Source organism: Stegastes partitus, unplaced genomic scaffold (genome assembly GCF_000690725.1).
Source record: "Stegastes partitus isolate 25-593 unplaced genomic scaffold, Stegastes_partitus-1.0.2 Scaffold1546, whole genome shotgun sequence".
In the NCBI taxonomy this organism is placed as follows: domain Eukaryota; kingdom Metazoa; phylum Chordata; class Actinopteri; family Pomacentridae; genus Stegastes; species Stegastes partitus.
The window spans coordinates 112,410-136,363 of NW_007579277.1; the positions used below are offsets into that span (position 1 = coordinate 112,410).

Below are 23,954 nucleotides of genomic sequence, written 5' to 3' on the forward strand. Positions count from 1 at the left end.
GAATTTATGCCTGACTGGAAGGTGGTGGTATAAAGAAATAACACACTTCCTAAGAGTGTGGTCTATCTTTTCATTTCTGGTTTGGCTTCATCGGTCAGACCTCACCTGCTTCAGTTCTGCTTTGGACCTTGTTGAAAGACTGGGACATTTCTGTCTCTCAGTTAGTACATACAACACTGAAAACTGTTGGATAAATAGCTCGGCTGTCCCTGACCTGAGCTCCTTCAGTAGCAGCTTTGAGCCCTGTGGGTCTAACTCTCTCTCTCTCTGAGTGCATCTGTCTGTGTATCCTTTATGCTCAGTTTAAAGTGCACTTTTACCTTGCTGCCATCAGACCTTGTTTTACACACACACACAAAACAAGGAAATATAGAACATCATAAAGAACCAGACAGAGATGGATGACACGGAGGGGAAAAAAAACATTTTTCTCCTCTACCTAGTGTTGCCATTTCCTCATTCCCTGACTATCTTTCGGACAGTTCTTATTTTCCTGATCTCTGTCTCCATCTACAACTATACCCTACCAGTTTTGCGACCGAGGCCTGTCCTCGTTACTACTCAGTTCAGAAACAAGCACTGCCTGTTTGGCTACTGTTGTTCTAAGAAATGATTGATTTTCAGCCGCCTCGCTCACTGACCTCACACCAATGACATCAACTTCAACCACTGTTCTGTTTCTGTCCGATGACTCTCTTTCTCCCTCTCTGTGTTTGTCTTTGTATACAGTGAAATTACCCATGCTCCTTTGCCTGTCCATCTCTTTCATCACTAATTCTCCCCTCCGCTGTGTTATTATTTTGTTCTTTCTGACTCCTCTCCACCACAGAGATAACGCTTCAGGTGGCCGAGCTGAAGTGATATTTCAGCAGAATACATCCACCCACTCTGTAATAAATAACCCATCCACCAGTGGCGTTTGCACATTCAGAGAGACTGGGTTTGAGTAAATCTGTTTGTAGTGCTAGCTTTTGTTTTCTTAAGAGGCAAGGCTTGCCTCTCCCTCCTTGAGTCTGCTTTGACCTGCCCTGATTTGTCTGTATAGCAGGATATGACAGGACTGAAGAAAGTCCTCTGATAAACTGTTATTTGATAGTCAAATGTGCAGATGTGTCATCATTCTCTGTCGACTTAGCTGAAGTTCAAATAAAGATAAAATGACTAAACCTTACATCTGATGAATGTCAAACTAACACTGTTAATCATATAGCTACTACAAGCTGAATGAAAACAGATTAGGCTGCTGCAAGTGGGATGACAATCACAGAGGAGCTGAATGGACTGCAGCCTGCCAAACATCAGCCCAAGCGCCACACGGTGCATGTATACAGCAGGTGTGTGAGAGCAGATGAAACACAAACATATCAACCACTAATACACATAGCTGGCTGGTGGATTTTGTCTTTTATAAGCAGAACAGCAGCTACAATCTGCATGTATTTCAGGTCCTTCAAAGTGCCCACTGCACTCCAGCATCCTCTGTATCCTTATTTATTTTCCATGGAAACTCTCTAATAGTGACTGACAAGCATATTGAAAATATGAAACCCTTGAGCTTCACTGTAGAGGAACACCAGACCAGTCACCTTACCAGTGCCAGTGGCAATAACTGTTTAGGATTTGCATCGGAGTGGATCACTGGTGAGACTAATAGTAATGATGATGTGTATTTAGTGCTCCTGTGCTAGACTGGGTAGCTTTCTAACCAGCAGCCTGCGGTGTAGGAAAATTACTGAAGGAAAGACGATTAAAACGCATAATGCAAAAACAATCTTGCTGTTTTTTCTATAATAATACTGAACTTCCTTGTGCTCTTTGCTGCAGGGCGGAATAATTAACCAACATTTTAGCAAAACCACAGGATGGCCGAGAGCAACATCCAAATTGTAGGTGGAGCAATTGTTTTTTAAAAGGTAAAAACTTGTCACAAAATACAATCAGCATTAAGCATTGTGGTCCTACTGAGATGCTCTGGCCTCCAAATGATATTCTCCAGACATAAAGGGAAATGTTGGTTTGGTGCAGACTGCAGCAAAAATCACATCATCATTTTTGTATTTTTTCCAGTGGAAAAGAAATGCAAAAATAGCCACTCCCACGGAAACACAGTGACACATATCACAATATCTGTCACAAATAATTGCAATAGTTCTTTCTTTGCTTACTGTTCAGTTCTACTTAGTAGAAAAAAAGGACAGATGCTAAAAAAATGGGAGTGTCAATCCTAAATCTATGCATTACAGTACTGTACAGTAAGTGAGCTAAAATCCTATCAACATTTGTTATGAAATATTGCTGAAAATATATAAATATTGAGAATAACTTCAGTAATTCTGTTGCCTGTAACTTTCAATGGTGCTAAAAGTGATGCTCATTTAATACTGTCTCTGAACATCAGAAAAGTTGACATCCTTTATATTAGAGGGGTGCTCCAAATATGCCAAAAAAGTCAGACCTAAGACACAATTGTGCATCTTATTCACAATCTCAGATGTGTTCCAGCTCGATGTGTGTCTGCAGATCAACTGATAGGGTTACACTCCCTGATCACTTGTCACCAGCCACCGGGACCTGCCTGCCTGCAACCTGCTCAACTAGTTTGAACCGAGAAGAATTTAGGAGACTTTCCTGCAAATCTGCTTTTACAAACTGTCCAGAAGCAGCACCGATCCCTCACATCTGGGTGTCCATAAACCCAACATCTGATGAAGGCTCAACTTAGCTAGCTGCCCCAACTCCAGCTTGTTGTGGGACCAACACACAAGCATCACCCCTTCAAAGATACACTTTTCCCAAGTTAAAAAACACACACAAACAAACGTAAACAGGCAAAACAACACTTTCAGCTTATGTGGAACCCAGAAGTTGATATATACTCGCATTAAAATGACAATATTAAAGTTGCACTCATGCTTAGATAAGCAGTTTCGCTTGCGTACCTCTTTCACGGCGGCCAGAAAACAGCAACTTTCGAAGCTTTCGAAGGGCCCGAAATGATCCTCCGCCACTTCTGGACGCTTTCCCGGACACACTGTGAAGTTTAGTATCCGAGGAGAGCCGCAGTCGTCGGAGAAATGTCTAGTTTGTGGGTGTTAGCGCCCAGAGAACCTGTTGCTGACAGCTCGGTGTGTCACACCAACAACATGGCTGACGACGACTGAGCGGAGACTGCGGGGCGCTGTTAACGTCCGTCCGACCGACCGACCGGCCGCTGGGTGGGAGGAGAGAGAGACAGAGAGAAAGGGAGAGGAATAAAAGTTGAACAGATGGAGAAGGAGAACAATTGATGGGAGGGCGGATGGGAGATAGATAAGGCAGAAAGCAACACGTTAACTACGGTCACTTTTTCACTTTAAGTCCTGTCTTGACTTAAGTTACCCGTAACGTTGCTACAAGGCGATATCTTTACAGATTCCAGAGACACTTATATTAACCTAACCTGAGTATATGTCATTGTTTACACCACTATCCTAAGCCAACAGACATGCATTATTAATTTCTCCTGAATATTATAGCTGCTTAGTCGTAGAACAGGTGGCCTAACTGCTAAACAGTACGGCTTCGAACAGTACAGTTTTCTACTAAACATGAAAACATTTTAAATCCACAGTAAGAAAATCTAAAATAATGAAAAAAATGCAAAAAAATAACTTTTATTCCTTTTTTTCCCCATTTGGTTAGCCCTATACGTACCGGCTTCTATGCTGACTCCATTATCCGTGGTGCATTGCGGCAGCTTTGCGACGTTTTCGATCGTTTTACGACGCGACGCACGGCGATTTACGTCTAGTTTACAGTCGCAACCTCCCTGGCAAGTGGAGCAAAAAATGTTCAACAAGAAACCCCGAAGAAACTTTCGGCAGAGAAAAGACAGCTCCAGCGACGATGAAGACCGGCCGAAGAACAGCGGAGAAGGAGACGAAAACGAGAAAGCTACTCCAGCGGTGCTAAATAAGCCGTCTAAAGTGGCACAGGCCCGCGGCATCTCATGCAGCTCCAAGCGGGAAGCGACGCCTCCGAAGTCGGACAGCAGTGACGGAGAAGACGAGGAGACGTTGGAGGTGACAGAGGAAGGAGATGAGAACAAAATAGAGAAAGAGGGACTTAAGAAGAAATCAAACGCCATCCTTAGCTTCTCCGACGAGAAAGAAGGTGACTATGAAAACATGTGTAAACATTGAAGAGACAAAGACAATCTTTAAGTGTTCTAATCTGTCAGAATGAAAGATGGTATGATGTATGATTTGTAGTTTGTGTGGAAGGTCCTAAAAAACAAAAACGCAGTGACTAAATGTGTTTGATCTGAGTTGTTGGTGTGTGATTTTGCCACCAGTCAGTTTTTCAATTGCTTGTGCATCCCACAGACCTCTATGTACTGTAGGGTGAAGGGTGGTGGGTGATGCTGGGGGATTTATGTAACCTCATGTATCTCTGGTTTCTCTTTATTGTTATAGCTGGAGAATCAACATTTAAGTTGAAGAAGTCATCTGATAAAGCGGTACTGTTCCAGGTCAGGAAGAAGGAGGCTCTACCTGCTAAGTCCAGACACAGCAGAGGTAGGTTCAAGACTGGAACATATTAAGTAAATTAGATACAGATCTGGCATATAGTGTACATACATTAAATACACTTTACATGTGTACAATGTGAACAAAGCCAGGGTCACTGAGCAGCCACAATATCTGAAGCTGAATGACAAATTAAAGGAAACATCAATGTCAAGTGTCCTAGTAAGGTTTTGGGTCACCATTTGGTCACTACAACAGCCTCAATTTGCTTTTGTAGTGGAGAGAGGGAACACCAGATACTTGCTCGTCTGTTGTTTTGGTGATGCTGGTAGAGAGTGCTGTTTAACATGTCAGGCCAAAATCTCTCACAGATGTTAAATTGAGTCAAGATCTGGTGACTGCAAGGTTGCAGTTTTTCCGTACTCTTCAAACCATTGAGTGATTAATTCTTAGGGGCACTGTCACCCTGGAAGAGAACGCTTTCAAGAGGATAAAATGTTTTCACGGGTGATCACTTCAGACAACTTTGCGTTGATTTGTATTGACCAGCAGTGTACCTAATAAATGGGCAGCTGAGTGAATATTCAGATAAAAAAAATGCAGCTGTAGTATAGTATGACATATGCATTTAGGTATTCATGGAATGGTAGGAAAAACATTAGCACATGAGCAAAGACAAAGAGAATTTGGTAAGTATAGAGAAATTTAACTTTTTATAAGGTTTCAGCGAACAATCTTAACACGACTGAATAAATCTAAAGATAGGTTTTCATACTTTGGTAATTATGTAATGACACTGTGATTGTGGTGGTCAATATCTGCATCATTTTTGCTTTTGCATGTCTCCCTCTGCTCTCCTACAGCCTCAGTCCCATCATCTAATTCTCCCAGGAAAGATTATGGCAGTCAAGCTTCACCACAGTCTCTGCACCATAGTGAGGATGAGAAAGACGATGACGATGATGATGATGATGATGACGACGACGACGATGATAATGCTAATGCTAACAATTATGACAGTGACAGTGACAGTGAAGAAGGTGGCAACAGGTCTCCCTCAGCTAGCTCAGCCACAGACTCCAGCTGCTCTGCTGCTAAACCAGGTATGTGTTTATGTGGGTGTATACTGTAGGTTTTTCAAAGTGCAAAAGTTTGTGCATTTGTCTGTTTTTAAATGTACAGATGGTGCTCACTAAAGGTTTTGGCATGTTGCACACACTGCTCATTAGGGCTGCATGATTTGGACAAAGTGCCCACTGCCCTTTGGCTGCGTGTTTATCTGCATGCATGTTTGTGCATTCATGTCTGTGGATTTGTTTTTGGCTGCAGTAATTATCCCTAATGCCGACGAGATCAAAGCAGCCAGGAGGCAGCGTCGTGCCACTCGAGCCCGGAAAGAGTACATTCCCCTGGGTAGAGATGGCCGGAGCTCGGCTGGCAGCACCCCAGATCACTACAGCAGGGAAGATGAAGACGACAGAGTTGATGATGATGACGACGAGCCAGATGATCACGAGAGAAGAATTGAGTTCGCCCCACGATTGAAGAGCATCAGGGAAAGGATTGCTGAAAAGCTGGGTATGAGAGGGAGGGGAGAAAGGAAACATAGGGTGTGGAGGGTAGAAAGAAGGAGATGTCAGTAGTGGAGGTGTGGAGAGAGAAGAAGAAAGAGGGCGAATATAGATCAGGGAAGAGGAGGATAGGCAGAGGAAAATGAGACATGTTAAAATTATATCGTAGACTCCAAATTTGCATAAAATAATGCTCCAGACAACTATTTCCCTTTTTTATATGTTGATAAAAACTCTCTGGGGTCGATCAAAATAACAATGAGAAAGGTGCCAGAATATAAATCAGGCAGAATAAGATGAAACTCTCATAAACAGATAGTTTAATGAAGAGGTGGAGCAGTTGATATTGTCAAACAGTAAGTAGTTAAATGATAAAAGCTGCATAAGCCAAAATGAAAGGGGAAAAGCAAGGGTTAAGTTTACATCACAATAGGTTTGCCTACATAGTTCTGCTTGGTTTGAAACAAACTGTGAGAATATGAACTGTTTTATTGTGTGTATTTTCATATACTCTAGGAGGAAGTGATGGCAGCCTCTCAGGATCTGATGAGGAAGAGCAGGAGCTTTGGGAGGAAACACAAATTGGGAAGGGAGTCAAGAGACGACCAGGCGAACAGGTAGGAGGCTCCATTAGGCATTGTTCATGTTTTTATGTCTCTTTAGTTGCATGTTTCCTTATTGATTTAAAAATGTCCTCTGTCTGTCTGGTGGGATTTATCCATCGTTTCCCACTGTGTGATTACTTCTGTGCTGCTGTCTTGTTTAATATAAAGTTGGGTTCTCTTTCCTGCCTCTTAACCGTGTAGCTGGCCTCCTCTGTTGTGCATCTTTGACACCCTTTTATCTTCCTGTTTTCTTCTCCTCAGAGTCCATCTGGCAGTGAGTCCAGCAGCTACAGCAACAGTAGCAGCAGCAGGCAAGACAGAGGAAGACAAAAGAAGCGATTGGCAAAGGCCAGAATCCCAAAGACTCTTCCTCCCGTCACCGTCTCAATGGTCAAGAGAAGGATCACTGGAAAGTCAGTTTCTTCTAGCTGTGTTTGCTTTTAATACTGCACCATAACATTTCGAAATATTAGTTCTATCATAGATTTGGATCAACTGTTGAACTCAGGAATAAACATGAATTAAAGCCGTATTCCCTGATGCATTGCTCCACATTGCTTAATTGACCATCTGTACGATTTTGTTAAAAATGCAGGACAAGTTTTCCTCATTTCACACTTAAGCCTCTTTCTGATTTTCATTTTGCTCTCTCTAGACTCGACTCCTTGAAAGAGGTGCACAGAGCACGGCAGGCAGACCTGAGGAGGATGGAGGGCGATGTTGAGAGCGCTAAAACGTCCTTGGAGACCCTGGAGGAAGGTTCGTCAGAGGGCCAGCTGAAGTTTTACAGGACCATGACCCTCTATGTCCACAACCTGGTGGAGTGTCTGCAGGAGAAGGTCAGAATTTAACACATCTGATCTGCTTCTGAACTATTAACTACTATATGAAGGCATATATGTGAGATTTTTGATAAAGGTAAGATAAAAGAACCTTAAATTCTATCTTTCTGAGATAATTATAGTATTTTATAGAGTGTATGTAGGTTGCAAGGCCCAAAAGTAAGTTCTAATCAAATATATGATCATTTTAATTTGTGTAATTATATCACATGTATTTATAATATTAACACAAGTTATACAACAGGTATATTTTTTCTGTTGTATCTTGTTCTCCATCTAAAACTTTTTATATTCAGACAGTGCTGTCAAACAGCCTGTATAAATAGTTCTGGTTATACTTCATACTGTGAAAAATATGTAAGAAACAGGGAGGTACCTTTGTCACTTAGGAAATCAATGACAGTTGACTGACTGCCAATATTATCTTATTGCTGATATATCTGTACCTGTATATATATTTGGTGTTAGTAAAAAAAACAGTAGGATAGAAATGCTAAACAAGGTTTTAGGTAATTAAGACTGAGCCAGCATTACATATATTGTCAACCTGAGAACACTGCCAACTTCATTTATTAACCGGAAAATAACCCCACCCGGAGGGAACCTGCCCAACATCTGAAAAAAAAAAAAATAACAAAAATATATAAAAAGATAATATATAAAAAAAAATAACAAAAACACACAAAAAAAAAAGAAAAATTTTAAAAACCCACAAATAAAAATCACAATAACACATATAATCCCATCATCTTTGGTTGACTCTAGATTGTTGAGATCAACTCCTTGGAACTGGAGCTGCACATGCTGCTGTCTGACCATATGGACATGCTGTTGGCTCAGCGACGAGAGAAGATTAAGGAGCAGGCTGATCGCCTGCAGCAGCTCAGCTGTGAGTGACATCTGTGTGTCCATGTGTAATAAAAGTAACGATACAGTATGTCTCAGGATGCAATATTTACTTTAGCCTGATGTCACTTGTAGATAACAAAGATGAGAGGAGTGGAAGCTCAGCCAATGGAACAGAAACTCAGAGGTGAGTTAATAAAAATACCTTCCAAGATAAAATGTCCTTCTTTTATTATTATGTTAAATATATTCTGTGTGTATATTACTAAAGGATGTATGAGCACGCTGTGAAATAGGTACTCCACTGTGCTCTGAAGCAGATCGGTCTGATATTTCTAATATATGTTGCAGTGACGATGGTACTGATGTTAAAACTGAAGAAGACTTTATACCTGAAGACACACAGCCTTCACCAGAGGAGGAAGAGCAGCTGCAAAGGAAAATAGGTGAGGTTTTACGTCTGTTTGACTCTTTATATGTTATAAACTTCAGTCTGTAAATCAGGACTGTATTTTCACCTTTATCACTATGAAGTGTGACCCAGTTAAATTCTGCCAGGCTGCAGCATCAGTTTGTGCTCTACTTACTGTAACTTTGTTTTTTCTGTTTCTCTTCCACTTTTTATGTTGTAAAATAATGAAAATCCTTTTGCAGATAGAAACAACAAAATGACTGTAAGCCATTTGCTGCTTTTTCTGTCACTGCCTCCCTTCCAGCTGATATCCTGTCCAAGTCCCAGGCAGTGTTTTCTGACGTCCAAGACGACTTCTACAACGTTAAGAAGATTCTGTCTCGCTTTGAAGAATGGAGAGGATCCTACTCGGACTCCTACCACAACGCCTACATCTCTCTGTGCCTACCCAAACTGCTGAACCCCATCATTAGGCATCAGCTTCTTGCTTGGAACCCTTTAAAAGTACTTAACATGTGGACACACAGAAACACAGAGGCTTAGTTACGCATAGCTGCCGTTGCACAATGTATGATAACAGTAGTCATGCTTGTCTGTGCCTCAGGATGTCAGCGGAGACTTTGAAAACCTCCCGTGGTTCACAGGAGTGGAGACCTTTTGTCATGGACATGGCCATGAGGAGCTCGAGAACACAGACAGACAGACACTGTCTGCTACCATAGAAAAGACCGTCGTCCCCAAAATAACCGGTAACATGCTTTTTCTCTCTCTGACACACACAAACTTATCTGCACTTGTCCAAACACATTCGATTGCAAAATGAAGTAGAAGAGTGCACTGAGGGTGGTAAGGGCTGTAGAAATTGTAATTAGTAGTGTTTCTCTGCTTTCTGCTTTTCCACTGCCTGCTAAAGTATCATTCCTTTTCACATTCAAAAGCCAGTTAGCCACCAGTTCCCCTGAGCCACTCATCATGCTTACTAGCCACCCACCTTCGAACAATCACTCAACACACGATCATAGGTTGGGTTTAGACTACAAGTGAGTCAAATACTGAAGCCTCTGCTCTCCTTGTGTGCCTGTTTGTCTGTGCAGCTTATGTGGAGCTGGTGTGGGATCCCATATCCCAGAAACAGTCCACCTGCCTGTCTGATGTTTGTCACAGGCTGAGGGAGGACTACTCCATCTTTGAAGGAGAGCAGAGTAAGCCAGTCAAGGTAACGCCAACACAAAAGTTCTCCAGCTTCTATCCTGAACTGCTATTTCACACTTGTTTTGTACCTTAAATTTTGAGTTACAGTAAAGTTACACCACTTTTGGAATCTCTAACTATTAAGACATGTTATAAAAAAAACAATGCCAGCATGTATTATATGTAAATCAATGTCCAGTATAACAATGCACGTGTAAGACACATTGCATATCCTGTGTGTCCCATACAGACATTCATAGAAGCTGTGGTCCGCCGGCTGAGGAGCTGCGTAGACGAAGACGTCTTCATCCCCCTGTACCCCAAAAAGTAAGTTTCTTTCTTGTTTCTTAGAGTTTAATTGTTAAGTTTTAATGTCTACCGGTGAGAAAGCGAGTTGAGCTTTACCTCCATGTTACCGTTGTTCAGGACAGTGTAACATTAATTTCACTAATGTTGTCCGACATACTTTGTAGCCGCAAATATTTTCAGGTTCTCTCATCGATCATTAAACAGAATTGTTGTTCAGATGAATCAAAATAGCGCCATGCGACTCTATGGTCCTTATTATTTATTTTATTTTTATTATTACTTTTATTAGATTTAGTTTTTGTGTTTAGATATATTTTATTAATACTTATGTTTATATTTCCTACTTCTTTTACCACTTGATTGGGAGCATCTGTAACAGAAAGCATTTTTTATTTATTTTTATCCAGCCTTCTAGAAGACAAGTCGTCTCCTCAGCGTCACTTCAGGGATCAGCAGTTCTGGACGGCCATTAAGGTACTGCTTCAAACACTTCTAAGCCTATGTTGTTTCAGCTTGTCCATGTGGGCAGATGCAAAATTTTCCCAGCTGCCCTTTGTTAATGGAGTTTGTATTGTGTTTGTTAGCTGCTAGGTAACATGGGGAAGTGGGATTTGCTGCTTCCTGAGTCTCTATTGAAGGAGCTGATGTTGGACAAGCTGCTGAACCGATACCTGATGATCACCCTGTGCAGTCAAACACTGTCCAACAACGCTGCCTACGCTTGCCAAAAGGTATTTGAATAGATCGTTTTTTAATGTGGAACATGTGCCTCGTTGGTGTTATCTGCCTTGATAAGGTGTTTTGTTTTCATCATCGGTTTCTACCTTCGTCCTCACACTGCTTTCTCTCTCTGTAGATAGCAGACAGTCTGCCACTCTCATGGTTCAAAGGAGAGAGCGTGTGTTTGCCTCAGCTCCAGAATTTTAGAAACCACATCGTTCAGAACGTTCATACCATCTGCAAACACCAGCCTGCTGAAGATCCAAGCACCAGGTAATAAAGCAACACCTGTTTCTGTGGGAAAGGTTTTGATTAGATCACAGTAAAATGGAATAAAAGATCTTCTCATCAGGAAAACCCTCACAATACATAGATTCATTTTTATTTGAACATTTCATGTTTAAAAAGACTCCAAGGTCCACCTGCTGGTGGACAGATATTTTTCTGCAGCTTCACCACTTTCCAGGTGGCGAAAATGTGACCAAAAATAATTTACTCGATTGTCATTATCTTTATTAATATAATGCTTTTTTTCTCCAAGCATTTAAAACAACGACATGGCTGTAATTGTGTTTTCCAAACCTTGTGTCTGTCTGCTGTAGGTCTGCTGTGGTAGAAGTTCTGAAGGTTCTCAGTAAAATCAGGTGTCATGACTCTATCATGGCGATAGCAAAGAAATACCACTATGAAGACGTCGTCTACTCCCACCAGCTGCTGAACCAGGAGACAGTGTGAACAACAAATGCTGACTGGAAGATGGATCAACATGAAACATCCGTGGTGTGTGTGATTTGGTTGCATAAACTAAATGGCAACAGACGTCTTGTTTAACCAAAGCAGTGGCCAAGATGAACTGTGCGGGTAAATTAATTCACCTTTCTACAGTTTTTAGTCATGAGCATTGTACTGTCTTGTAAAAGAGATAACTGTATATTTTTATGAATAAATATCTGAATTTTGCTAATACATTTAGTGCTTCATTTCCAGTCCATCCCCTTTTATTTTTAACTCTGATTGTGCACAGTTAACTTGTTAATTCCTATAATGTCACTTAAAAGTCAGACATGTAAACGAGGGTACGGGGCTGCCACGTCTCTAAGATGTTGTAACTCGTCGCCATGGAGACCAACACAGCAGGTCAGCTCTTTTAGGTAGCTTCTTGTCTTTCCCTTCATGATCAACACAGCAGGGTAGAAAACTCTGCAGTACAGTTGAGCTGTTAGTCTCAAACAGTCAAGTATCTCAGAAACAACCCAACTGAGACAATAGATTTTCGATTCAGAGGAGAGAGGAGGCCTGAACAGTTGGATTTCACAAAGCTCAAATGGATTCTCCTACTTTGCAGGTTTATGATGACATTTATTCAAGGTATTTTGTAATCACTGTCATAGCGATCACTGTCAGATGACAGTAAATACAGCATGTTGCTGCCAACCAAAGGTCGAGAGCAGTCAGGGCAGACTAGAGCCAGCAGCAACATGGGCTTGAGGTCAATGTACGAGGAAAATGTGCAGACTTTTAATACAGTCAGTGACGTCTAATGTAAGATATATTAAATATTGTGCATTCATCAAAGTGCTGTACATTTGAATCTCTGATCTGTCAGGCATCAGCACATTAATAGTAAACAAAGTTTTTTTGGAATATGCTGAAAGCTTCTACTGACATCTGCAGGTTTTCTTGTGCTACTGCTCTCAGCTAATTAGGGAAAATGTCATTTTTGTTTCACAGCTTAATGGAAACAAAGTAAAACAGGGTGTCTCCTGTTTAAATAAAGCTTTAGGTTTTTTGTTTTCTCTTATTTACAGTGGCACAATGAAGAGTACCGCTGTCTAGTAGTTCACAAACTAACCTTGTGATCTTATACAACAGCCTCTTTCTCTAAAATGTAAAGTAATTGGTTCAGTTTCAAAATGTGTCTGTAAATTATGAAACACTGACCTGTCATGTGAAGGAGGTTCAGGATCAGGGGCTATTGATTTACACACATATTTTGAAAATGAACCAATTACTTTGCATTTTAGAGAAATAGGTGACATCACTTATATGTTACCATGACGGTGTACTGAGAGAGACAAAAGACTTCCTCGTATTTGCAGAGTTGGCTTTATTTATGAGTCCCACACAAAGCAAAGCACACCAAAACATAACCCGAAAAGAAACGCCACGTGCACATAACGCTCAAACATGAAAGACAAGTCTGCACTGTCACTGTTGGTGCAACTATTCCAGTCCTGAAGAGTGAAATAAAAATAATTGTTTCACTCACTTAACGTCTAATCAGCAGAGAGGATCTGTGCAGTCTGACGGAGCGACTCATGCCATTTGGTGCACAAGCAACTGGATGCGTTTTGCGACGAGGCTCAAAAGCAAATGTTTGAATCTTTGAAACATTCTGACAAAAAAAAAAAAAAAGGAACATTCAACAGAGGATAGTTCTACTGTTAACTGTCTGAAAACAAGCAAACAAGATTCTACTCAACAGGCCAGGAAAGTCAAGCATGTTCTCTTCAAACTCCACTGAACCAGAACAAAACATGTACCACGATCATGTTAGGCTACTTACTATTGTCCTTCTACGTATAAACCTTTTGTATGTTACAGGAACAACACTTGAAGAATGTAGAAGTTTTTTTTTTTACCCAGTAACAGCTGATGACATCTTCAGGTAAACTCTTTATGAAAACATTTTTTTCTAATCATGTTTACAACAGCTATTGTTCTGTTTACTGCCTACCTCACCTCCTCTACTCTGCCACATACGACAATCACAGTTAATGTCTGCCTAAAATACTGTTGTAAAGTAACACGGATCATTGAAGGGAGATTTTTAACTGTGGTCCAAGCGTCTAACTCAGGTTTAAACCGAGAGAGACTTCAACATGAATGTATGACAGCTAGGGACAGACTTCTATGTTATGGATGTAGTCTCATTAGAAAATCATTGTTTAAACACATTTAGATCTTGTATTTGTATAAAATGCCACTAACCAATCTTATATAAGTTCATGTTTCTCTTTTCAATCCAATTACATACAAATATGAATGACAGTGTAACATTAATATTTTTTTATTTTCTGTGTTTGAAGACATGAAGTGAACCAAGTTTTGTCCCAAATTCCTCTTCGATTGGCAATAATCATGTTAGTGGAGGACCATGCTGAACCCATTTACACACAGCGGTTCTGTTTCCATCCTTGGCGAGGAGACGCTGCAGCAGCAGTTGTGCTATTTGTTTTACAAGCAGAATGTTAATAGTACATTCAAGCCGAAAAGAGACTGGCAAGTTTCTGACTAAATGAAAAGGATAAATGCCACAAGTGCCATCAAAAACAATGTTTGGACTTCATCTTTGCGTGTAACCACCTGTCGTCACGGCTCTCTTGTGATTAGATGGCTCCCTTCTGAAGCTGGAAACTTCCCAGTTGTTACAATGCATATTAGTAAGTGCTCACAAAAACCTGGGGTACGAGCATCAGCGAGGGGACGAACTTTAGATGACAGAGAACTGGATGCCGTGTTTGTTGAGGCGGTCGATCAGTGTGGTTTTTGCAAAAGCAGCTCCTGGAGTGTAAACGCCACCCCTGGAAAATGAACAAATAAATAAAAAACTGATCAAAACCAACAGAAGAACTTTTAAATTGTTTGGCACCATTGCAATAGGACATGTCTCATCACCATGTAGCTGTGTAAACGTATTAAACTACTGCATAATGCCTTTGGGACTGAGGTTAAACGCCCATTTTGCACAGACTGGCTAGACTGACTGAATCTAATAGAACTCAACTAAACATGTGGTACTGAGTTTCATAACAGCTAATCTGGTAGAATTGTACAAATAAGCAGAAATTTGCCTGAGAACAGCAAAGAAATTGTACAAAGTGACAAGCTGAACTAAAAAAGTTCTTGGTGTGTTTTGTATTTGAGCATTAAGTCATTTCCAGGTCCGGCAGCAGGTCTGAGGTGGGATTACTCACGTCTTGGGCAGAGCTGTGGGTTCGTTGAGGATTGTTAGGGCAGCCTGCACCATGGCGATGGGCGTCGCCACATATCCACACTCTGGGTAGGAACAGAGAGACGATTTAAGAGAGTGAAGAAGGAAAGACAAGGCTAGCCTAATTTATCTCATTACCCAGCCTGGACAGAACAGGAACAAGTCAGCATTCATCTCACACTACAGCAGTGTCCTGCATTCTTAAATAAAGTATTTTCCAATCAGGTAATAACAACAAGCAAAGCTGTTTTTTTTTTTGGGAAGCCAAGTATTTCAGTTACATCAAGGACAAGGCTTTGCATTATACAGAAATCTTTTATTTCTTCTTACCCGGTCCTTGAACCAGTGTGCGGATCTTGGCGTTAGGTTTTCCCTGTGAGGGGTCCTGCTCCTCTGTGTAGCCCTCTCCATAGAAGGCAAACTGGAAGGATGAAGCCTCCATCTAATACAGGAAGGGACACGCACAGACAACATGGCTGAAAACAGAGCATCGTACCCTTAGCATGCATTTATCCTAATAAATTTTGTTTTGAGTGTACAAGCCTCTAATTTTCTGGTTTAGTCAACACTTTACCTGCTTTCTAGTTGGTCCAGCCTTGGAGAAGACTCCAAAAGAGAAGAATTCTGGGTGCTGAAGAGGCAAGAAAAACAAACAGACATGAGCATCCAACATGTCCAAACACAGAGGAGGTGTCTACTCTGTACTATTTAGCTATAGTTGCTTGTGAAAACAAAACAAAACAAAAAAACTGTATTGCGTTACATCGTTTTTATAGATGTGGTGTCGGTCTACCTTGATGAGCAGGTTGCGTCCGAAGCTGAACTTGACTAAGAACCAGAACATCATGCCAGCAAACATCAGCTTGATGATGCTCCCGACACCTCCTATTCCTGCATATGCTCCATACTGGACCTGGGGTTGAGAATAACACATTAAAATACACGCTGCATCATTCTAATTAGAAATGCAAGACTTTCAAAGATGTGTTTCTGCACACTGTGATGACTCCTTGGGTCAAAAGTAAATTACTTCGGAGTCAAACAATGAGATCAAATGATTTCCTTGAACCACTTAGAGCCGCCAGATAACATGTTGACACTGCTCTCGGCACTGTTCAAATGTTGTCCAAAGGAAATAAGGAAGTCGTTTTTTCCTGCTTAGTCAACAATCCCAACTTCTCCATACACCTGGGTATCTGTGATGCTCCTCTACTAACACATGAATTAACTTGGCGTAATTTTAACCCTAGTCTGAGTAAAAGGAACAGACAATGTAAAGGCAGAACAGCAAAAACAAACAAAGATGAGACTCACTGGTGTGGCTTGATGTTCCTCCACCAGGAATCGCTGAGTTCTCTTCACAACGGAGGGATCAGAGCCCATGAAGGGCACGGTATACTGCTGGATCTCATTACTGAAGAACAATGTTCCCCTACAAATGCACACAGACACATGCTGTAAAAAGATTACACAAAAATATGTGTGGGGCAAACAGTCGTACATGCTCAGTACATTATGTGATTTAACCTTGAGACAAAAGATGTTTAGTCTATAGCAGGCATAGGTCCAAATACAAGGCATTCTGCATGTATCTACTAGTTCGCCCAAAATTTAGAGCCCAGCAGATACATTAGACTAATGTTACTGGATATTACCATGTTATCAAAACAACACGGTGTAATGATGGCTCCTAACTAACAAGAAACAACCAACATACCAACCACTCTTCACAGTTTGTCCACCAGAGAGCACTGACTGGTTTGTTTTTCAACCATAAAAGTCTCACTTCATACACATTTCTCCCTCTTAAACATCAAATTTATTATATTCTACAAATAAATATCTCTTCATCTCAAGTATTTTAAATAGAAACGACACTATCTGAGATGTTGCTGTTTTTTTATTTTAATTTTTTACTTCTTTAAAGCAATATCTCTATAAGTTAGCAGGTTCTTCTGACATTATGTACCTTCTCATGCAACATCGCTGTTTTCAAGAACATACAACAACAACAAGAGGAATGTCTTTGCTCATCATTGCTTGGTTGTCTTTGCTGTAGGCAATGCAGTCTGAAGAGACGCACAGAAAAAAAAATCTTTGTCACAGCTGGAGGCTTCAATGCTAGACATGTGACAGTTTCTAGGGTCCCGTTCTTAAATATGGAAACATAGGACAGGACAGGATTTGACAACAGCCTCTGGTAATGACATACCATCTCTAAAATGTGTTCTGATAACTTGTAGATTGGCCTACATTTATTTTCTCTGAATGTAAACCCTGACTTTTAATCTGTAAGTCATCACATACTATTTACTCTGAGGCAGCCAAATTCTAAGAAAAATGGAAAAGGAAAAAGGATGGGATGGAGTGGTGGAAAAAAGGCATTATTGGCCGTTGTACCTGCGTTTAATCCTTGAGCCCACAGTAGGGAGAGGTTTGTGATTAAACTTCCTCCTCAGACTCTGGAGCTTCTGGCTGTCTGCAAAACCATGGACGGCTGACTGCCATGTGCCATCGTGAATACATCCACCCTGTCAGAGGAAAGACAGACGGACACACACAACCAGAGGGAGAAAACATGGAGGCCATAAATATTATTAGAGGACAAACAAGATGCCTGTAAAAAACAAACAAACAAACAAACAAAAAATGTGATGCTGCCATATAAATATGAGAAATAACTCTACAAAGTTCAGAAAAAGAACGTTAGAGGGCTAAGTACAGAGGAATGTGTATGATCAAGGATCAGCAAGAAGCTGGTCCAGTTTGTGGCTTTATGGGTAATGTAGTTACATACTTCAGGTCCTGAGGCGACGGTCAGGAAGCTCTCCACTGCAGACAGTGTACCTGCAGGCAAACACACACACACCAATTTTTGGCAGAGGATAACATGACAATGAATAAAACATGAACTGCATATCAGTGTCACAGTGGGCTTCAATTTTAATTCTATTGTGTGTGTGTGTGTGTGTAACTGCATATCAGTGTCACAGTGGGCTTCAATTTTAATTCTATTGTGTGTGTGTGTGTGTGTCAATATGTGCATACCCTTAAACTGGTCTCTGGTGTAGAGGACTCCCATGTCTGCAGGAATGGAGTCGAACCCACAGCTCCCAATGACGTACACGCCTTTGTCCGCTGCCTGGCTGTTGTAGTTCAACTGCATGCCCTCCAGAAACTGTACACAGCCAGACAGAAACACAAATAAATAAATGTGTAGTAATGCTAATATTAAGTATTGAACGATTACTTCATATTGTTTGTAATTCGACAGATTTGAGACTTTTCATAACTGTGACATTTTTACTGTCTAAACTGAACATGAAATGACGAAGAAAACATTCTGCTAAAAAACACAAAATAAACTGAACACACATTGAGGAAAACAGTGGAGGAGGAAGAATATGTGTTGAAGGAGGGATAGTTTGTTTGGCTTTCAGGGGAAACGGAGACGCAGCCTCTAAGCACACATCCAGCCTCAAGTCAGGCTGTCACAGTGCTGACTGTGTTTCAGGGAGACATGTTGCATTACACACACCAGCACCTGACAGCAAGGGAACAGTTGCTGTCATCCTGCCAAGTTAGAGATAATTTAGTCTAACAGGCTACAGCATGAAAATCAGCATGTCTCCCATTTAATCCAAATACAAACAAGTTCAAAGCTGAACGCTAGGACGTCTGCAGGGCAACATTCATACACTTGATTAAAGTCACAAACACTATGGTAATGGATTATTATTATATGGCAGTCAGCATAAAATACTGTATCTGTGTTTGAGTTCAGGGCTTCAGTCCTTTTAGTTTGGTGTGAAGCTGATGAAAGAAGAGGCATGAAATACACATTCTTCAGTAAACATCCATGTCGTAATTAATACACCTACCTCGTTACATGTCAAACCAAAAGATGGGCAAATATAACCGCACACATACACTGCAGCACTTTACATACCTGAGGTTCTCCAGAGATGTCAATGTGGTGCGCTCCATTCTCCACACATGCTTTGACCACTGGCTCGCCATAGAATCTGTACTATAGACACACAAACAAACATTATTATTATTAGTAGTAGTATTTCATTTTATTACTCTGACTGACAGCCAACATCCCAGAATGTATACTCCTTGTCACTGCTAAATGTTTGTTAGTCTGGCGATAAGGACATCAGGCTGTCAGCTACTTATTTTCACCTGCCAGCGACTACGTTCACTTTAGGTCCAATCCTGCTCCACACAGGTGCCTCCAGTGTTGCAACAACATATGATTCATGGGTGGCTTTTCACACAGAAACACTCAGAAAAGTGTGCTGCTGCAGAACCCAGATCTTGTCGAACTTGTTCATCGTGCAAACATGTCCTACACACCACTTCATCATCAGGCAGGCTGACAAGAATGCAAATACAACAGATGAGCTACATATTCTGTATGTAAATGGACTTTACAATGTTCTGCTTCTGGTAATACTTTAAGAAAGTCAACCGTATGTCTATTACTGAGGAATGAATAAATTCAAAGACCCTCTACAATCAAGAGTTTGTTCTGGTCAATGTTAGATTTCTTGGATGTTGAATGAGTTTATAGCTTTAAGGCTGTTTTCATATCCTTCTGCTGAAAGTTTTTTCTGAATTTGCTTAAAATCTGGGTTGAAATAAATGTAATTAATGCTGAAATGAGGAGGCTCCTTTGATCATAAAATGAGAGCAGCCTTTCTGTGTCGCAGGTTACGGCTTTTGAATCAGAAAAGATTTGCGTGTTCATAGTCAGATGCGTAAATGTGATCTTTTTTATATAAAACAAGTTCAAAGCAAAGTATTTTCGCGTGTTTAAGCAGATCTGATATTTTCATTACACGACAGCCACATGATTCTTATGAGTAGACCCTCTGTTTGCAACCTTTTGAAGTCATCTTCCATCGGTTGATTGTCTGCACAAGGATGACTGAAGTTTTACTGCACAGACCAACTTGCAGAGCGAGTTACACCATTACTGATTAGCACCCAGAGTTCCTGCTCCTAGAATATTATATAAGACAATCTCCTGGCTGATTCCTATTGTACACTGTGTTCCTTAGGGGCTCCTGTAACACTTCTTCCTATGTCTGAGGATTGACTGCCTGTTTCTCATTTTTGGAACAAGGTGTCCTCTCAGTTGTCAGATATATTCTCCTGGACTATGACTGTGTCTGTAACAGTGATATTCTTGCTGGCCTTACTGCAGCAAGGAATTGGTTGCTATGAGGTGGAAACATCCAGAAAATCTCTTGATGATCAGTAGAATTTTCATGTCACTTGAATTAATTTATGTGAAGATATTAAGTAGTGTAATATTGCTGTATGGCTATCAGCCGCTGAAAAACCAGAGGTGAGGATCGAGCCATTGCATCTGGTTGTGTTCTTGTTAGTGAGGGACCCAGGGGTTTGGGAGAGTGTTGATCTTTTTTTCGTTTGTTAGTGTTCGTTGTTGTTTGCAATAATTCTCTGTTTTTTGCTGTTAATTGTGTGATTCATGTTGTATGTCGCTTTGATGTTTTTTTCCCCCGAAAATGTTGAATCAATAAATCAACTGACCAAAAGAAAAAAAAAAAAGATTACATAAGACACACAAGGGTTAGATAAGCTGATAACACATTTATTAGGTTTGCAGTCATTCAGGAAAAAATGACTTGAGGAGAAAAACAAAACCTCCTGCGTCCTTTTGGCCTAAACTCGGTGCTTTGGTTTAAATGAATCTGGCAAACTGCTGCTGTGTGCAACAGTGGAGCTCACTGTGGCAGTGGAATTTGGTTTGTAACACAAACCAAGGACGATGTACAAGTTGCAGTGCAGCGGTGCTGGAAACCTACTCTCCATTCTCATTTTAACACAATATGACTTATTGTGCACTGTAAGTCAGTGGCCTTCATTGTGTAAATGAAGGCTGCTCTATGTGTGTGAAGAGAGAGAGAGAGAGAGAGAGAGAGAGAGAAAGGGAAAGCAAAAGAGACACAGAAAGAAGGAGAAAGACAGAGGAGGAGGAGACAGAGAGAGAAAAGGATGTGGATAAGTTGATAAGCTACACTAATGGCAAAGGGAGATGCCAGCATGCCAGTGTTGTGACACTAAGCGAGGAAACACTCGTCTGTGTCGTGTGACGGAGCGAGCTCTGTGTGTTAAAGACAAATAAACAGGAGCACACATTTCTGTGGAATCGTCTACTTACAGGCCCCACACAGTTGAGAACAATCACAGCCTGTTTGCACATAGCTGCTAGGGAGTCTGGTTCTCCTACATCTGCCACGATGATGTCCACCTCTGATCTCAGCTCGGGCTTACCTGCACACACACACACACACACACACAGGGACACACACACTATGATAGATGCTGTAACCTATTTTTGTACAAATGCTACCATCAAATTCTCAGATTCATAGTTCACATAATTAAAATTATTCATGAAGCCATATTATTCATTTAAATTAAAGTCCAATGACAAGATGTACTTTCAGTGTCTGGCATTAACTCAGCATGACTACAGCCATCATGCCACTTCCATTACAGTGTTACTCAACCAGAGATCCAAAGCAGCGAGTTCAGTCATTTTGTCCTCATAAAAATAAAAGGAAGTCCCCTGAAAGTCTGTATTTGAATAGGTGGGTGAATGGGCAACAACTGGCCTAAAATGTGAACAGAAAATAATTAAAAGTGTAACATAAAGATCAAAAAAATAACACTAAACAGGAACACTGGGCTCTGAGTGGAAATACAAGGTAAAAGATGAAGCAAGCCGACTATAGCAGTGTGGGATACTTTGTCAGGATGAGACTGTTCTCATTAAGACAATTAACACACTCATTAAATGATTACACAGGACGTTAAACATTTTAATTTTATGGTTATACGCGGCAGTAAGCGGTCACATCTCCAGATCTGTGGAGAACGAAGATGAAACAGAATCACTGACATGCAGCAGCGACTCTGTGGGGAAGCTTGAAAGTAAAACATAGCGGCTCATTACCACTGCAGTATGACTTTCAATCAATGAATAGAAACATGTACACAGTGACGAAATTAGTCTCATTGTACCCTCTAAAAACAGGAGACAGGTGTGATGTCTCAGTGTGAAAATGAAAACACAGTAAATGAAGGAGAAACAACACAAAAGAATGCAGATAACGAATGCACTGGAGGAAAGGGTCTCAGATAAGGTCTTGCCAAACCATTTACAAACAACATAAGTCGTTTTAAATATGTAACTGTCACTGTTTGAAGCCTCTGGGAGCAAAGACTCATTTCTGTTTAGCGTCTAGACCTTGTGTGTTGTCCCGGACAGGGACTGTACAGTGAGCTGGTATGTTCCATCAGCTGTTGTACACTCCCTGAAGAGAAAGCCAAAGAGGGGGCTCCAACAGAATAACTCTGTAATCCTCTGGAAACTCGCATTACTGACATGACAGCAGAATCGCTGCCTGGTCTTGATCTAGGGATGGATTTAATTTTCCATGTTTAGAGTGTTGCATAGATACAAATTGCAAAATTGGCGTGCCAAATATATTCAGTAAATATCTATTATTCCCTTCTGCATATTAGAAGCATTCAGGTGAATTATATTTCTATTTCTGTCGGAGCTAATATAATAATTAACTGAGCAGTTAATCAATAGAGTATATATCAACTGCTATATATATCTTCATAATTAAGTTTTAATTTAAATTTTTAATCAGGTAAAATGCAAAAGATGTGCTGGCTACAGCTTTTCAGATCACAGAATTTCTCTCTCTCTCTTTTTTTTTTTTTTTGCTGTTTTGCACAATTTAAACAAGAAATACTAAATTAATCTGATTGAAAGAAATAATCAATCAATAAATTGTTGATTAGACTAATCATTAGTTCCAGTGCTTACTTACGGTTTGGGAATATTCAAATACAATTATTGCTGTTCAAATCAAACTGATCATTAGAAAATATAGTTTAAAAATTATTAATCATTCATGAAACAGAAATGTCAACTCCACAACTCCAGTTAGTCACAGTGTCTTTCCACAAAAATACTTTTGACCAAGCAACTACATATAAAAATATCCCTTTATTAGTTTATACACTTTTAGATATGTAACTCTGTAAAAGATTGATTTAAAAGTCGCTATTACTTTATGTGACTGTATCATCAGTTAACCTTTGTTGCAACATCGCCTGCACTTTGGAGTTCAGTCAAACAAATCACCATCAGTGAGCTTGTTTTATTATCTTCAGTCCGAGTTAAGCAATTTCTAGTTGTATGTCTTTGGCAAAGTATTCTTGGACATTGACTAAAGGGCGGTTAAAACTACAATATTCTTGCATTGTCTGACTTTAACATATCACATGAAAGGTGATTCTTGTTTCAGAAGTACTTCTAGAAACAATCTGCTGTTTCATGCACGACTACTAGGATTGCTCAAATACATACTGAGGACTCCAGCGGCCTGCTCCAGAACTTTTTCCAGCTTCTGCTTGCTCCTGCCGGCCACGGCCCACTTCAGGTTCCCCTTCGGACCTTCGGACACAGTCCGGGCCACCTCCTCCACCACAAACTGTCCCGTGAAGCCGGAGGCTCCGAAGATGACCAGGTGGTACGGCCTGCTGGAGGATGTTTCAACTCGCGCCATAGTGACAGCAGACAGGCCGGAGAGTCTCACTGCGACACTTTCCTCCTCTGAGCAGGATCCAGAGTGACAGGAGAAGCAAGCAGCGTGCGGTTTTGACAGCGCTCCTTTGTCTACTTCCGTAGCACGAATATGCTAATATGCTAATAGACGTTGACAAAAGCAGTCGTTTTTTTAGCTACCGAAAACAAAATAAGCAAAGAAAGTGTGTTCTATTAAATTAGTATTTTGAGGCAATTTATATCTTTCTCAAAATGCGTGACATGCACGGAACCTCGATTGCCTAGTTTCTTTTTATTCGTTTTCGTATGATAGCCATCGATGTTAGCCCGACT

At 40.6% G+C, this 23,954-nt stretch overlaps 3 protein-coding genes across 4 annotated transcripts in view; 1 reads left to right on the forward strand and 2 right to left on the reverse strand.

Moving 5' to 3' along the window:
• itsn2b (intersectin 2b) overlaps window positions 1-3,179 on the reverse strand; it is a 39,639-nt gene extending 36,460 nt beyond the window's left edge. For both annotated transcript variants that reach the window (XM_008300470.1, XM_008300471.1), the window contains exon 1: window positions 2,940-3,179. The gene's annotated coding sequence lies outside the window, so the exon portion shown is untranslated. The remainder of the gene's footprint in view (window positions 1-2,939) is intronic.
• A 599-nt stretch (window positions 3,180-3,778) lies between these two features.
• On the forward strand, window positions 3,779-11,970 carry gcfc2 (GC-rich sequence DNA-binding factor 2). The gene is made up of 18 exons (XM_008300472.1): window positions 3,779-4,152; window positions 4,455-4,556; window positions 5,372-5,611; window positions 5,838-6,086; window positions 6,596-6,696; window positions 6,946-7,097; window positions 7,340-7,523; window positions 8,292-8,415; window positions 8,508-8,559; window positions 8,724-8,818; window positions 9,089-9,288; window positions 9,389-9,533; window positions 9,879-10,000; window positions 10,226-10,302; window positions 10,692-10,758; window positions 10,869-11,015; window positions 11,141-11,277; window positions 11,607-11,970. Exons 1-18 carry the CDS (start codon window positions 3,828-3,830, stop codon window positions 11,737-11,739), a joined length of 2,652 nt encoding a protein of 883 aa, XP_008298694.1. The 5' UTR covers window positions 3,779-3,827; the 3' UTR covers window positions 11,740-11,970.
• Window positions 11,971-13,091: 1,121 nt separating this feature from the next.
• LOC103371223 (saccharopine dehydrogenase-like oxidoreductase) lies at window positions 13,092-23,904 on the reverse strand. The gene is made up of 12 exons (XM_008300474.1): window positions 23,424-23,904; window positions 21,195-21,307; window positions 18,948-19,028; window positions 18,047-18,176; window positions 17,796-17,845; window positions 17,399-17,529; window positions 16,313-16,430; window positions 15,792-15,911; window positions 15,573-15,629; window positions 15,329-15,440; window positions 14,982-15,063; window positions 13,092-14,588 (listed from the first exon to the last, which is right to left on the reverse strand). Exons 1-12 carry the CDS (start codon window positions 23,620-23,622, stop codon window positions 14,498-14,500), a joined length of 1,284 nt encoding a protein of 427 aa, XP_008298696.1. The 5' UTR covers window positions 23,623-23,904; the 3' UTR covers window positions 13,092-14,497.
• Between the last annotated feature and the right edge of the window lie 50 nt (window positions 23,905-23,954).